The sequence below is a fragment of the Odontesthes bonariensis genome, chromosome 4 (assembly GCF_027942865.1).
Source record: "Odontesthes bonariensis isolate fOdoBon6 chromosome 4, fOdoBon6.hap1, whole genome shotgun sequence".
Classification (NCBI taxonomy): Eukaryota; Metazoa; Chordata; class Actinopteri; order Atheriniformes; family Atherinopsidae; genus Odontesthes; species Odontesthes bonariensis.
In genome coordinates, this window is record NC_134509.1 from 4,497,165 (window position 1) to 4,510,409 (window position 13,245).

Sequence of the window (13,245 nt, forward strand, 5' to 3'; positions counted from 1 at the left end):
GCGGTCTTTTGAAAAGCTGCACTAACTTTCACGATGTAACACAGATGGATAAAACAGGGCCGGGATGTTGTTTCTTTTTCTTGTCAGGACGCCAAGTTTGGCTCTGCGCCTTTTAATCAAATGAAAGAGTTCTCTTTCCTTTTGAATTTCTTCCTGTTCCTCCATTTTCAACACAAAATTCATTTTAGTAGATCCAACAGATAATGGTCCAATACAAAGTTTCACATTGCAGCTCAGTGTCTCTGCTCATTCCAACAAAGTGTCACATTTAATCACGAACTTTGTGCGTCTTCTCCAAGTCCAATTATCCAATCTTCCAAGCTTTTCCGATGTCCAAGCGTGTCCAAAAATGATTTTTTTTTACTTAATGTTCCCAAAGTATATTTTCTAACAAAGGCCGTGGGTGGCAGCAGGTGGTTTTGTTCTTGCACGCACTTCAGAGTTGATTGTTAAAACATATATGTAGTTTATTTTTGACAAAAAAAATATGAACAAAACAATAACTAAAGATTTTTTTACAATTTGGATGAAAAACGAAAGTTAACTTAATCTGATTTAACAAGATCTTAAAGTGGTCAAAAAATCATTTAACCACCACCACCTCCCGTCTTCACAGCGGACATTTGACAAACAAAAAGAGACCTTCCAACACTGTGTGTTCTTAATCTGTCTAATTAATGGGAGGGTCTAAAAGTTACCAAAATAATCTAAACAATTTCAAATATAAAAATGAATTTCAGATTTTGATTCCAAATTAACTAAAGTATATTCTAACTGCCCAAAGAAAACTAAATTGATAGAACTTATGATTTACAAAACATAAATGGCCACAACAGTGCTTGTTGAACATTTTCCATTACAAGAGCAAGAATATGAAGTGTTACTATTGAACAATATATCTGTTATATGTAAGTAATGGTTTATTTCCGTTCTGTTGAGGTCATATTTAAACCATTTGTTGTCAAAACTACTTAGGAATTCTAAAATAAAGTAATTATCTTTTTTTGCTCTCTGCATCTTTTTTTTTCAATGCACTGGAAAAAAATGCCCCTCCAGAAATAAGTAAAAAAACAACAAATAAAAGACATTTTGGCTTGAAATAAGCAAAATAAATCTGCCAACTAGTGAAAATCGGCTTGTCAAGATTTCTTGAAATAAGATGTGATATTGAGGACTTTTGAGTTAAAAGTGAACTTGAAATTAGCTTAAAAACCTCTTTAAATGAAAAAAAAAAAAAGCTTGTTTCATGTGAAATATGACTCAAAACAAGATGTTTTCAAGACTTTTTCACTTAACAAGATATTCAAGATGTATTGTATTGAAACAAGTCCCTATATCTGGTTGAAATGGAACTTGTTTGGCAGTTGTGTCTGATATTAAGTGTAATGAGATACTCAATGAGACAAATATACTTGGTAAGATTTAGATTTTTTCCAGTGTGTAAACGACTTGCATTCCTCTCTATAGGTGCATGAACTGGAGAAGTCCAAGCGTACCCTGGAGCAACAAGTAGGAGAGATGAGAACACAGCTGGAGGAGCTGGAAGATGAGCTGCAGGCCACAGAAGATGCCAAACTGCGTCTAGAGGTCAACATGCAGGCCATGAAGGCTCAGTTTGACAGAGACCTGCTAGCCAGAGACGAACAGGGAGAGGAGAAGAAGAGGACGCTGGTCAAACAGGTTCAAAGGGGCTCATGGCCCATCAGATATGCAAAACATTTTACCTTATGAATATTCAGGTTGGCCTTTTTAAATTGGCCTACATTTGAATGAAGTGAATTGTTGTGTGATGTTTTCCTCCTCCAGGTACGTGAGATGGAGGCAGAGCTGGAGGACGAGAGGAAGCAGAGAACTCTGGCTGTTGCTGCAAAGAAGAAGATGGAGATGGACCTGAATGAGCTGGAGGGTCAGATTGAAGCCGCCAACAAAGGCAGGGATGAAGCCATCAAACAGCTGAAAAAACTCCAGGTACACACACACATTTGCCTTCATACACTCACTGATGTCACACCAGTACAAATACCGTCAATTCCGGACTACAGAGCGCACCTGAATATAAGCCGCACCCTCTCATTTTAAAAAGAAAATGCATTCTGTACTTGTATAGGCCGCACCGGATTATAAGCCGCGGGTGGCCACATAGTAATATGAGATATTTACACAGAAAGATGTTACACGTGAGGATTTTTAAACTTTTAATTAAATGCATATGGTAACAGAAACAAATATATTCTGCAAATGCTTTTTTTCCCCGAACAGTGCCTGTAACACGGCTGGTTTTAACTTAAATACCTATCGGTAACACACAAATACGTGGTGTAAATGCTTTTTTTTTTTTTTTTTCTTAAACAGTGCCTGTAACACAGCTGGTAAAAAATAAATAAATAAATTTAAAAAAAGACAGCAGCCTACCAGGAAAAGTCATTGATCGCCTTCAATTTAAAAGCTGCATCATACGCATTTCTTCGTTTGTTTTCCATGTTGAGGAGGAGTACAAATGACCGATTTACAAATATTTAGAAGTGTAAGTGTGTTTGATTTATCGTACAATTTCATTGGACCACTTTGAACTATTCCTTAATTGTATTGGTCTAATGTTACGGTGCAAAATGTTTTTGGCGGCATGAAAACAAAAGGAAAAAACATATATTAGCCGCACCGTATTATAAGCCGCGGTGCTCAAAGCCTGGGAAAAAGTAGCGGCTCATAGTGCGGAATTTACGGTAAACTCTTCTTTTATCTTAAAATAAGTCCCAACTCTCACTGCAGGATAACCTGAAATGATGACCAACTTTTCTCCACCACAGCAGCTGTATTTTCCTGCTAACTTATTATTCTAAGTGGTGTATATGATGCTGTTGTTTCTGCAGGCTCAGATGAAGGACTATCAGAGGGAGCTGGAGGAGGCCAGAACCTCCAGAGACGAGATCTTCGCCCAGTCCAAGGAGAACGAGAAGAAATTCAAGAGCTTAGAAGCTGAAATCTTGCAGCTGCAGGAGGTGTGACAATGTGCTGTGTTTCATTCAAGAAAAAACCCTGAAATCTGTCAAATATGAAGCCTGATTGCATTTGTGGGTGCCTGTGTAGGATTACGCAGCATCAGAGAGGGCACGGCGGCATGCTGAGCAGGAGAGGGACGAGCTGGCTGACGAGATCTCCAACAGTGCTGCTGGGAAGTGGGTATCACTGCAGCCTTCTTCACATTCATCACATTTATTTACATTTTCTTACTTTATGGTCAGCTGTGGTTGTTGTTGAAGGTCCTCTGTGGGTATGCTTGTTTAGCAAAAAGCAAAACAAAAATCAGTTCCTTTACAGTTACTGTTGGAGCTGATTGTGCGAAAAAGAATGTTGCAAAAGCTGCTCAGCACACTGAACAGTGCTGCATAAAACAGTGGGCGTACGTTAAACTATGTTCCGACGGAGGCTTCTTCAGCTCTGCAGGTTATTGCTGCTCACAGCGATAACTTTGAACGACGACCTTTTTCTCACACGATGACTAATGATTAAACATTATGGATTCTTTGTCCCATTGTGGGATATACGAGGTATTGCTTAATCCAAGTCAGTTCAGTCGTATCATGCACTGTTGGAAATGATTTTAAATTAACCTTAAAAAGAGGTCAGATCTCAAATGTTTAGATAGTTTAATTTGTATTATTAAGATGTTTACTCATTTACGTGAAGACACTACTTGATCCTGCACACCTGCGAATAGTACTGAGTAAACGGTGTATGACAATTAACCCTGTCGCCGTGTTAGTTTGCACATATCAGCAAATTTTTAACCCATTTAAGCCGGGAAAGCATTGCCGCATTTCTACCTTTAAAGCCGCGGGGCGCTGTTGCGTTATTCTACCTTTTAAGGCCGGGAAAGCGTACACGTCTTTTTCAGCCAGGAGCGATTGTGAGGAGTTTCTTGGCTTTGATGATGCTGATGAACGTGCTGACCCAATTGGTGGAGATTTATGGCGAGCACATATGTTTGAGGATGATTTTGAAGGGTTTGAATGTGAGTGGAAGACTGACATTTACCACCGTAATCGACGGAGAGATTTCATCCGCACACCAGGGGTGAAAGTGGATTTACCTGCAGATGCCACACCGTTGCAGGCATTTAATCATATTTTTACTGAGGAGCTTTGGGCGCATCTCGTTTCCGAGACGAATAGATACAGTGAGCAGGTACTTCAGACTCCAGCTCGAGCAAAGATGGCAAGGTGGTCCCACGTAACTGCCGGAGATGGAAACGTTTACTGGAATGTGAATGGGCTCCTTGAGCTGCCAGTACGAAGAGATTACTGGCGATAAAATAAATATATAAATAAATAATTTAAATATAAAATTAAATTTTATTTTATTTTATTACTGTTTTCTAATGGAAAATAGTGCTGTTCCTGCACTTTACTTTTTACATTTTCTATTTTCGTGAAGGTGTATGTAAATAAACTCAATTTCCCAAGAAAGCCACAGGTGTAAGCTCTCAAATACTTTTTGAATTTTGTTTCTATCTGCTACAGAAGCTGAGAAATCAATCATTTAGTAGGTGTTGACACAATTGCTGAATTTCCAGAAAAACTTCAGGTTTTAGGGGGTCTTTCTGAAATCGCCCGTAGGTTTTACAGGCATTCTTTTCCAGGTGTCTTAGGCCTAAATGGGTTAAGCCAAAACCACTAAAGAGTATCTGAAAGAGAACAACATCTGCTGAGCATACGGATCCGTTGAAATATGCGGAATCAGAGTAGAAGTTAATATAAATCCGTGTTTCAGGTCGTCACTGCTGGAGGAGAAGAGGAGGCTGGAGGCTCGAATCGCCCAGCTGGAGGAGGAGCTGGAGGAGGAGCAGGGCAACATGGAGCTGCTCAACGACCGCTTCAGAAAGACCACCATGCAGGTGGAATTGCACACCTTTTTTTATCCTGAACAATGCTTACACAAAATAGCCAAAGAGTGTTTTTTGGTTTCTTTTTTTGTGTGAGTGTGTGAAAAGAAGTAAATGCAACAAATTCTGCAAACACTCTTTATAATGGTGAGAAAGTAAGCGCGTTATTGGCCTGAATGAACCCGCCTGTGCTTTTCTCAGGTGGACGGCCTAAACATTGAGCTGGCTGCAGAGCGCAGCGCTGCACAGAAGAGTGAGAACGCTCGGCAACAGATGGAGCGGCAGAACAAGGTCTCGTACAGTTCAAAAACATCAGAACATTTGAATCTGTGATTACAAATCATTTCCAGACTGTTTACAGTAACTGAGGCTGATTTGTGTCTTATTCTTTAATATTTGGTATTTATTTTAATCTCTTGCCTGCCTTTAGCCTGTAATCGTTGCATACATTAGTACCATAGTACTTTAGAGACTTGGTGTCCTCAGATAACTTCATTCTGTTGTTAAAGGGACAGTTCGCCTCTTTTGACATGAAGCTGTATGACATCCCATATCAGCAACATCATTTATGAACATCTTCTTACCCCCTGCTGCGTCCTGTGAGCAGAGTTCCAGCCTCGTTTTGGTGCTGATGAAGATAGTCCGGCTAGTTGGCTGGGGTTTAAAAAATAAAGCGTTTTGCTTCTCAAAACAATATGCGTTCAACAGAGTAATACATTTGCATCACAAAATCGTTCTCCAGGAAAAGTCAGACCTCACAATCGCTTGGCCCTATTTTCTCTCCCTTCATATCACTGCGTTCATCCACCTAGCAAAAGCCGCACCTGTTACGGTGTTTGCTGCTCGGTCTGCACAGCAGGCAGTGATACGAAGGGAGAGAAAATAGGGCCAAGTGATTGTGAGGTCTGACTTTTTCCTGGAGAACGATTTTGTGATGCAAATGTATTACTCTTTTGAACGCATATTGTTTTGAGAAGCAAAACGCTTTATTTTTTAAACCCCAGCCAACTAGCCGGACTACCTTCATCAACGCCAAAACGAGGCTGGAACTCTGCTCACAGGACGCAGCAGGGGGTAAGAAGATGTTCATAAATGATGCTGCTGAAATGGGATGTCATACAGCTTCATGTCAAAAGAGGCGAACTGTCCCTTTAAGTGAAAAGTGAATGTTTGATCACAAATGCAGGAGTTGAAAGCCAAACTGGCAGAGCTGGAAGGGGCTGTCAAGTCCAAGTTTAAGGCATCCATCACTGCCCTGGAGGCCAAGATCCTGCAGCTGGAGGAGCAGCTCGAGCAGGAAGCCAAGTACGTGTTCATCTCAGGTGTTCGCTCACCACCCTTCCAGGGTGTAGCTTTGAGTTGGCGTAAGTGTTGGTAATTTCTGTGTAAAACCTCCAGGGAGAGAGCAGCAGCCAACAAAATTGTCCGGCGTACAGAGAAGAAGCTGAAGGAGGTGATGATGCAGGTGGAGGATGAGCGTCGTCATGCCGACCAGTACAAGGAGCAGGTACAGGAGCAGAAACACTTTGAAAGGTTTGGGTTGACTTGAATTCTTCTTATGCTGTCTCTGGCTGTCTCCCCGCGTGTCCGTCCGCTGTCAGATGGAGAAGGCCAACTCTCGACTGAAGCAGCTGAAGCGTCAGTTGGAGGAGGCGGAGGAGGAGGCCACCAGGGCCAACGCCTCCCGCAGGAAGCTGCAGAGGGAGCTGGACGACGCCACCGAGGCCAGTGAGGGTCTCACCCGAGAGGTCAACACGCTCAAGAACCGCCTCAGGTATGAAGAGGACTGCGTTAGAGATGTCCTCAGATAATATACGCACTTGTTCTACTACTTTTATACTTGCTTCATGTTCAGTGGTTAATGAAACGGCTTAAAATTTTGGGAAATAAAAGATGGATACGTTTTAAAGGGATAGTTCGCCTCTTTTGACATGAAGCTGTATGACATCCCATATCAGCAACATCATTTCTGAACATCTTCTTACCCCCTGCTGCGTCCTGTGAGCAGAGTTCCAGCCTCGTTTTGGTGCTGATGAAGGTTGTCCGGCTAGTTGGCTGGGGTTTAAAAAATAAAGCGTTTTGCTTCTCAAAATAATATGTGTTCAAAAGAGTAATACATTTGTATCACAAAATGGTTCTCCAGAAAAAGTCAGACCTCTCAATCTCTTGGCCCTATTTTCTCTCCCTTCGTGTCACTGCCTGCTGTGTAGACCGTGCAGCAAACACAGTAACAGGCGCGGCTGTCGGCAGCAGGCAGTGATACGAAGGGAGAGAAAATAGGGCCAAGTAGCCGGACTACCTTCATCAGCGCCAAAACTCGGCTGGAACTCTGCTCACAGGACGCAGCAGGGGGTAAGAACATGTTCATAAATGATGTTGCTGATATGGGATGTCATACAGCTTCATGTCAAAAGAGGCGAACTATCCCTTTAAATCTAAATATATGGGCTTGGCTCAGCAGAAAGACTGTAAGTGTGAGGCTTGGTTTGACTCGTCTCTTTGATGTGAGCAGGCGTGGCGGCCCGGTCAGCAGCTTCTCCTCCGGCCGCTCAGGCCGCCGCAACCTCAACCTGGACGGAGCCTCCGGCGACGTCTCCGAGGACGACGCCGACAGCCGCACCAGCGACCTCAACGACACGCAGACCGCCGGCGTCGAGTAAACACGACAACCCCCCCCCTTTTCCATCAGAAATCGTCAGTGCGTCCACCATCCTGTCTCTGGTCCTCTTCACGCCTCTCGTCTTGTCCGAAGATTGGAGCAGTGAGCCATATTAGCTCGAGCCGGGCAGCATGCCTCTGCGTTTAGCGTCGGTTAACACGGCAGAGAAAAAACACCGCCCGCCTCAAGAAACACCTCTGCTTCCAGCAGTCGGACAGTTCTGCCTTACTCTGTCTTTTAGTCATCGCTCGTCTATCACCCAACGTAACATAACCCCCCCCCTACACACACATACCGTCACATTATCTGCTCAGCTTAATGAGAAAGTACGCTTAGGTACAAAGTGCTTTTATACATGTGACACTGCGTGATATAGATGAAGGTTGTGGGCTGTACACACATCCAGTTTGCTGTGTGGAAATGCAGGACTACGAAGAATAGTTTTTCCATTCTGTGTGAAAGGGATCTCGTATCTGACTCACTCCGGGCCCCCTGTGAGGATGCTTCGCCTCTTCACTGCAGTGCTACACAAACGACTAACTTCTCGGGACTTGCAATAGAAAAAAACCATGGACTCCGAACTGGACGTGTATTACTGTGAAGAAAAATAATTTGATTGTTTTCTTTGATGCTTCATCTCAACATTTAATGAAGGAATGTCTGGCTTGGTTCCTACTTGGTTCCTTTTGAAGGATGCGGGCCTCTGAAGTGAATTGGCCTGAGCTGCAAAATGATGCCGCGATGCTGGAAAATGCGCAGAACTGCACAGAAAAATATCAAACCTGAAGCCAACAGAAGCCGAATCTTTTACTGGAAGCACTAAGAGACACTCACTATCGGTGTGACACTAAATGGGTATTAAACATGTATGCTCTACATTTCAGTGTTCTCATTAAATATCAAGTTTCTCATCTTTGCAAACCCTACGAGGTGGTTTCAACAACACCCGACTGCTGTTCACGGGCTAAAAAGCATTTTCAAACACTCGCTGTCATCTGGGTGAAGAAGACGTCTGTTTTCTGTTCTCTACTTTTTAAGCCTTTAAGTCTTCACTTTTGACATTTCCCTTTGACAAACAAACCTCTGTAGGTGTGTTACACTGCAGGCACATTGAATTGTGGGTAATGTAGGCACCGGGTCTTGACGAGGAAGAAAATTGTTGGAACGAAGATAAATCTTTGTTCAACGTATTGCATCTGTTTGTTATAAATCCCCCAGTTGCCATTTTGGGGGAGATTTTCCTCGCCCAGTTGGATGATGGAGTGTTTGTTGATTAGTGGAAAATGCCCTCAGAACAGCAGCGACCGCCTCTCCGAGTTTTTCAAAAGTCAGCAGATATAAACTTCTACGTCTGTGACTCGAATGTAATTTGTGCCATTCATTTTTTTTTTTTTTTTTTTACTCAAGTCTTGACTCCTCAAACATCCTCCAGGTCTTCTCCAGCACTTAGTCACTGTCGGTGACAGATTGTCCTCTAAAAGAATCTCGAGCTCGTCTTTAAACCCAGCAGCAGCTGAACCACTACAGTGTGAGAGTGACCTGCTCGGGTACTCCTCCACCTCCACTTTACTGGGTTTTTTTGTTTCTTCTGGATATGGTCAGCATGGGCGGACTCCTTTGCCCCAATTCTCAAATGTAAACACTTTAACAGTATGCTTCTTTAAACGTGCCTTAGACACTAATAAGAACATAATCGGGCAAGGATTTCATGACGGATGTGGAATAAAACAAAAACACCAGGAGATAACAGGTACATCAATAAAATATTCAACACTTATCTTTTTTTCTTCTTTGTATTTTTGCTTTGCTTTGTATCGTATCCACTGTGTACCGAGCGTTTGGGTCAAAGCCAGTATTACAGTACAATGATTAACTAATGGAAGAAGTGCCGCTGCATTTCCCCAAATTCTTCTTGTACTAAGATGTTTTGCCCTGCGAGCGCTCAGGTAAAGGCTCGGCACTTCATTATCCCGGGGATCTGAGTCACTGCACAGGATTTAATTTGGTTGGAAGCTTTAACATCCACGAGTAGTTAACTCAGTTTTATTGTATTCTCATCGTTCTTATTCAGCTGGCTGTTGACAACCAGTCGTTCGACTGCAAATACTCCCATAATGGTTCTTCTTGTATACCTGTATTTCTAGACGGTGTTTTTTTTTTGTTTTGTTGTTTTTTCTTTTTCTTTCCGTTTTGTTTGTTTTTGTAAATGGAAAATAAAGCATATTCATTGTAACCGTGATGCCGTTTTGGTTTTGGAGCCGGTCCAAAGCTGAATGCTTTGTAATCAATTGTAAAAGAAAAAAAAACAAATAAATAAATGAGCAAATAACGAAAGGAAAAAAAAAAAAAGGGCAGAATCTGACAGTCAAAGAAAACCAGCGCTCAGAACAAAGCCAGAGGGACTTTCAGCACCCTTAATAAGCAGCGCGGCATCACAACAGTTTTCACAGCAGCAAACTTTGGGAAACGTTGCATTAAGATGAACTGTGTGCACACGTAAAAGTAGGTAAAATGTTGCCATAGTTACAGTGTGAACAGCTTCTTCTGATGTACAGATCAAATCTGAAAAACCTGGCGATTTCTTTCGAGTTCTTAGGCTTGCCAAACTGCAAGTGTAGTATAAGAACACTGTGAGGGCTAATAGTGATATACTGAAAAAAAAAGAATCCCCCAAAAATATGCTGCAAGTCTTAAAGTTTCATTACAAATTCAAGTGCTAAAGGTGACAGAAAAATGTTCATATGCCCAGAAAACCCTTTTACCAAGCTCCCTCTGAAGTTAAGCCAGTCGGTGTTGCACTGCTTTAAAAGAAGTTTGTGTAGAAACGGGGGAAAAAAAACAGTCCAAGTCATCGTGAAAACCACCTGTTTTGTTTAATTTTTATCATCGACACACAAAAATAATCTACAAAAGACCAAATTAAGTAACCAGATTACCACGAAATGTTTTTTTTTTTTTGTAGTTTTTTTTTTTTATCCTTCCACACCTCCAAAGAAAGCACAATTTATAAGATGTCACCCACTGCTCCAGTCACGTGACTTCACAAAGACGTGTAAGAATCGCGCCGACACTCACGTGTTTACACTTTAGGGGGAAAATGTCAGAACGACCACAAACGCACTCGGACCAGCAGCACCCCATCACGAGGAACTACGATAGAACAATCTTTGGCGTCTTTCTCGGTGCAACCAGTCAGCCACACACACACACACACACACACACCCTGGGAGGGCAGGAACAGGTAAGCAGAGACTCAGGAAGAACAGTTTTGTAAACAGAGGTATTCGGCTGAGGGAAGGTTTCGCTACCAGTGTTCAGGCAAAGCGGAGTCAATTTGAACTGCGACACGAGCCGACGTGTTTGTGTAATCTGTGGCCTGAACTATTAGCGTTTGGCCACAGAAGGCCACTGGAGCTTTTTTTTGTCACTTATTTCTACAGTCCTGGTGAAAGACCACAATGTTGCCCTGTAATTTAAAAAAAAAACAATTTTTTTTTTGCTTTATGGTTAACCAGTACGGTTATCAGACAAACAACTTAAATTAGCTTGTTTTGTTGCGCCATGGTTGCATTGCTAGCAGTTATAAAAAACAATGAGTATCGATTAAAAAAATAAATAAATTATTACTTCATACCTACATACTGTTAACTTTTTTTCCACTTGAGTCGCTATAAAAAGTGTAACAACAAACTGTATTTAACTCAGGCTGCTTTTAAAGGGACAGTTCGACTCTTTTGACACGAAGCTGTATGACATCCCATATTAGCAACATCATTTATGAACATTTTCTTACTGCGTGCTGTGTAGACCGTGCAGATCGAGCAGCAAACACCGTAACAGGCGCGGCTGTCGCTAGGTTGCTGAACGCATTGATACCAAGGGAGAGAAAATAGGGCCAAGCGATTGTGAGGTCTGACTTTTTCCTGGAGAACCATTTTGTGATGCAAATGTATTACTCTGTTGAACGCATATTGTTCTGAGAAGCAAAACGCTTTATTTTTTAAACCCCAGCCAACTAGCCGGACTACCTTCATCAACACCAAAACGAGGCTGGAACTCTGCTCACAGGACGCAGCAGGGGGTAAGAAGATGTTCAGAAATGATGTTGCTGATATGGGATGTCATACAGCTTCATGTCAAAAGAGGCGAACTGTCCCTTTAAATTAGCTTGTTTTGTTGTGCCATGGTTGCATTGCTAGCAGTTATAAAAACAATGAGTATCGATTAAAATAAATAAATGATTACTCAGGCTGCTTTTAAGGTGAGCTTTAGACTTGGTTACTGCTTTGGGTTCATGTGTGAATTCCAACGTATGAAATGGAGCATTGCTATTTACCTGATTTGAATATGGTTTCTTCTGTGATTAAAAAAAAACAAAACATTGTGAATACACACCGCTTTCCTTTTTTTTTTTTTTTTTTAAAGTAGTTCATAGTGATCCCGCTGCATCTCAACTTCACTTCGCTTTCATGAACACACACAAATATAAGGAGTCTGGAGTTAACAACTGCAACTCCAGAAATGCACTGACGAGTAGAGGTTGAAAGCCAAGCGACGACTTGCACTTTTGCATTGAGCTGTTACAGTCCTGCATAGATCTTTTTCATACTTTTTTTTTTTTTTTTTCCATATAAACTAAGGCGTTTTGCTATAATAAGTTGGTTTGAATCAGTAAGCAGAGAAGGTACAAAATAATAATAATAATTCAAGTAGGCTACAATCTTGTTTCTCCCCCCATCCAGAGCAGGATCCCAAAACTTCGTCAAGTCTTTTCTTTTATTCCCCCCCCCCATCCAGAAAAAGATCCAGTGTGATTAAACAGCACCAAAAACATACTGAGCAAGAGAGGGGCGTCAAACTTACACTTGCTCATTATTGTGACGAGGGAACATGTCCTTCCCCAGTCATAGAGATTAATCTGGAAAGATATTAACAGTATATTGTGTTGTTTTTTTTATGTACATACACACATTCAAATCACCCTCACCACTCACACATCTGTTTTTGTCCCTGTGTAAATTACAAATAATTTATCCGTATTAATTTAAGCTACTACTTAACAGTCGTTTGTGGGAGCAGAGGTGACGAACGATAAACTTCCCACATCTGAGACGTAAGACAGAAAAAACAAAAACATTTTTTTTTCTTTTTGTACTGCAAGAACAAGCGTCTTGTTATTCCACATAATCTTAAATAGATATTATATTACGTAGCGTTCTACTTTTTCTCAGCTTTACCATCACCTCGCTCACACGCATTCCACAGTGATCAAGGTCGGTCGTATGTAAACATGTTGACAAAAATAAAAATAAGCCGAACAAAAGAAAGTGTTCTCGTCATTCACTCGGTCTGGTTCTCATACCCGGTTCATCATAGAAAATACAGTTGAGTTAAATCATTGCCACTTGAAGCGAGGATGAACTGATGCTCCCCTCATACCACAACATCCCGTCAGCGAACCCAAGCCATGATTCCTATTGGTGGATGTGTCCCGGAGAGGATGATGTCACCCCGCCGGAATCATCTCCTCTTATTGGTCAGTGGGTTTTCCTCTTCGTGTCTCCACCCTGGCTTTGGTTCGAATCTGAGTCGAGAGGAGAGGGATTTCTTAACAGCTCTGACAGTGGGAAGATAGAAAAAAATATAAATAAATAAATAAATAAAACTGAGCCGTTTATAATTTGTTTCAATCAAATCACGAGAA

General features: G+C 41.6%; 2 protein-coding genes across 7 annotated transcripts in view; one reads left to right on the plus strand and one right to left on the minus strand.

Annotated features, from left to right (window-relative positions):
• Positions 1-9,778, plus strand: part of myh10 (myosin, heavy chain 10, non-muscle) — a 76,720-nt gene extending 66,942 nt beyond the window's left edge. For all 4 annotated transcript variants that reach the window (XM_075462560.1, XM_075462562.1, XM_075462561.1 and 1 more), the window contains 10 exons: positions 1,468-1,680; positions 1,807-1,968; positions 2,871-2,999; positions 3,088-3,176; positions 4,771-4,894; positions 5,084-5,173; positions 6,069-6,187; positions 6,281-6,389; positions 6,484-6,656; positions 7,395-9,778. In XM_075462560.1, coding sequence (XP_075318675.1) covers positions 1,468-1,680; positions 1,807-1,968; positions 2,871-2,999; positions 3,088-3,176; positions 4,771-4,894; positions 5,084-5,173; positions 6,069-6,187; positions 6,281-6,389; positions 6,484-6,656; positions 7,395-7,542 — 1,356 coding nt within the window. In that variant the 3' untranslated portion in view covers positions 7,543-9,778. The remainder of the gene's footprint in view (positions 1-1,467; positions 1,681-1,806; positions 1,969-2,870; positions 3,000-3,087; positions 3,177-4,770; positions 4,895-5,083; positions 5,174-6,068; positions 6,188-6,280; positions 6,390-6,483; positions 6,657-7,394) is intronic.
• Positions 9,779-10,395: 617 nt separating this feature from the next.
• Positions 10,396-13,245, minus strand: part of ubn2a (ubinuclein 2a) — a 28,161-nt gene continuing 25,311 nt past the window's right edge. For 2 of the 3 annotated variants that reach the window (XM_075462566.1, XM_075462564.1), the window contains one exon: positions 10,396-13,158. In XM_075462566.1, coding sequence (XP_075318681.1) covers positions 13,079-13,158 — 80 coding nt within the window. In that variant the 3' untranslated portion in view covers positions 10,396-13,078. The remainder of the gene's footprint in view (positions 13,159-13,245) is intronic. The other variant, XM_075462565.1, reaches the window with a different exon arrangement.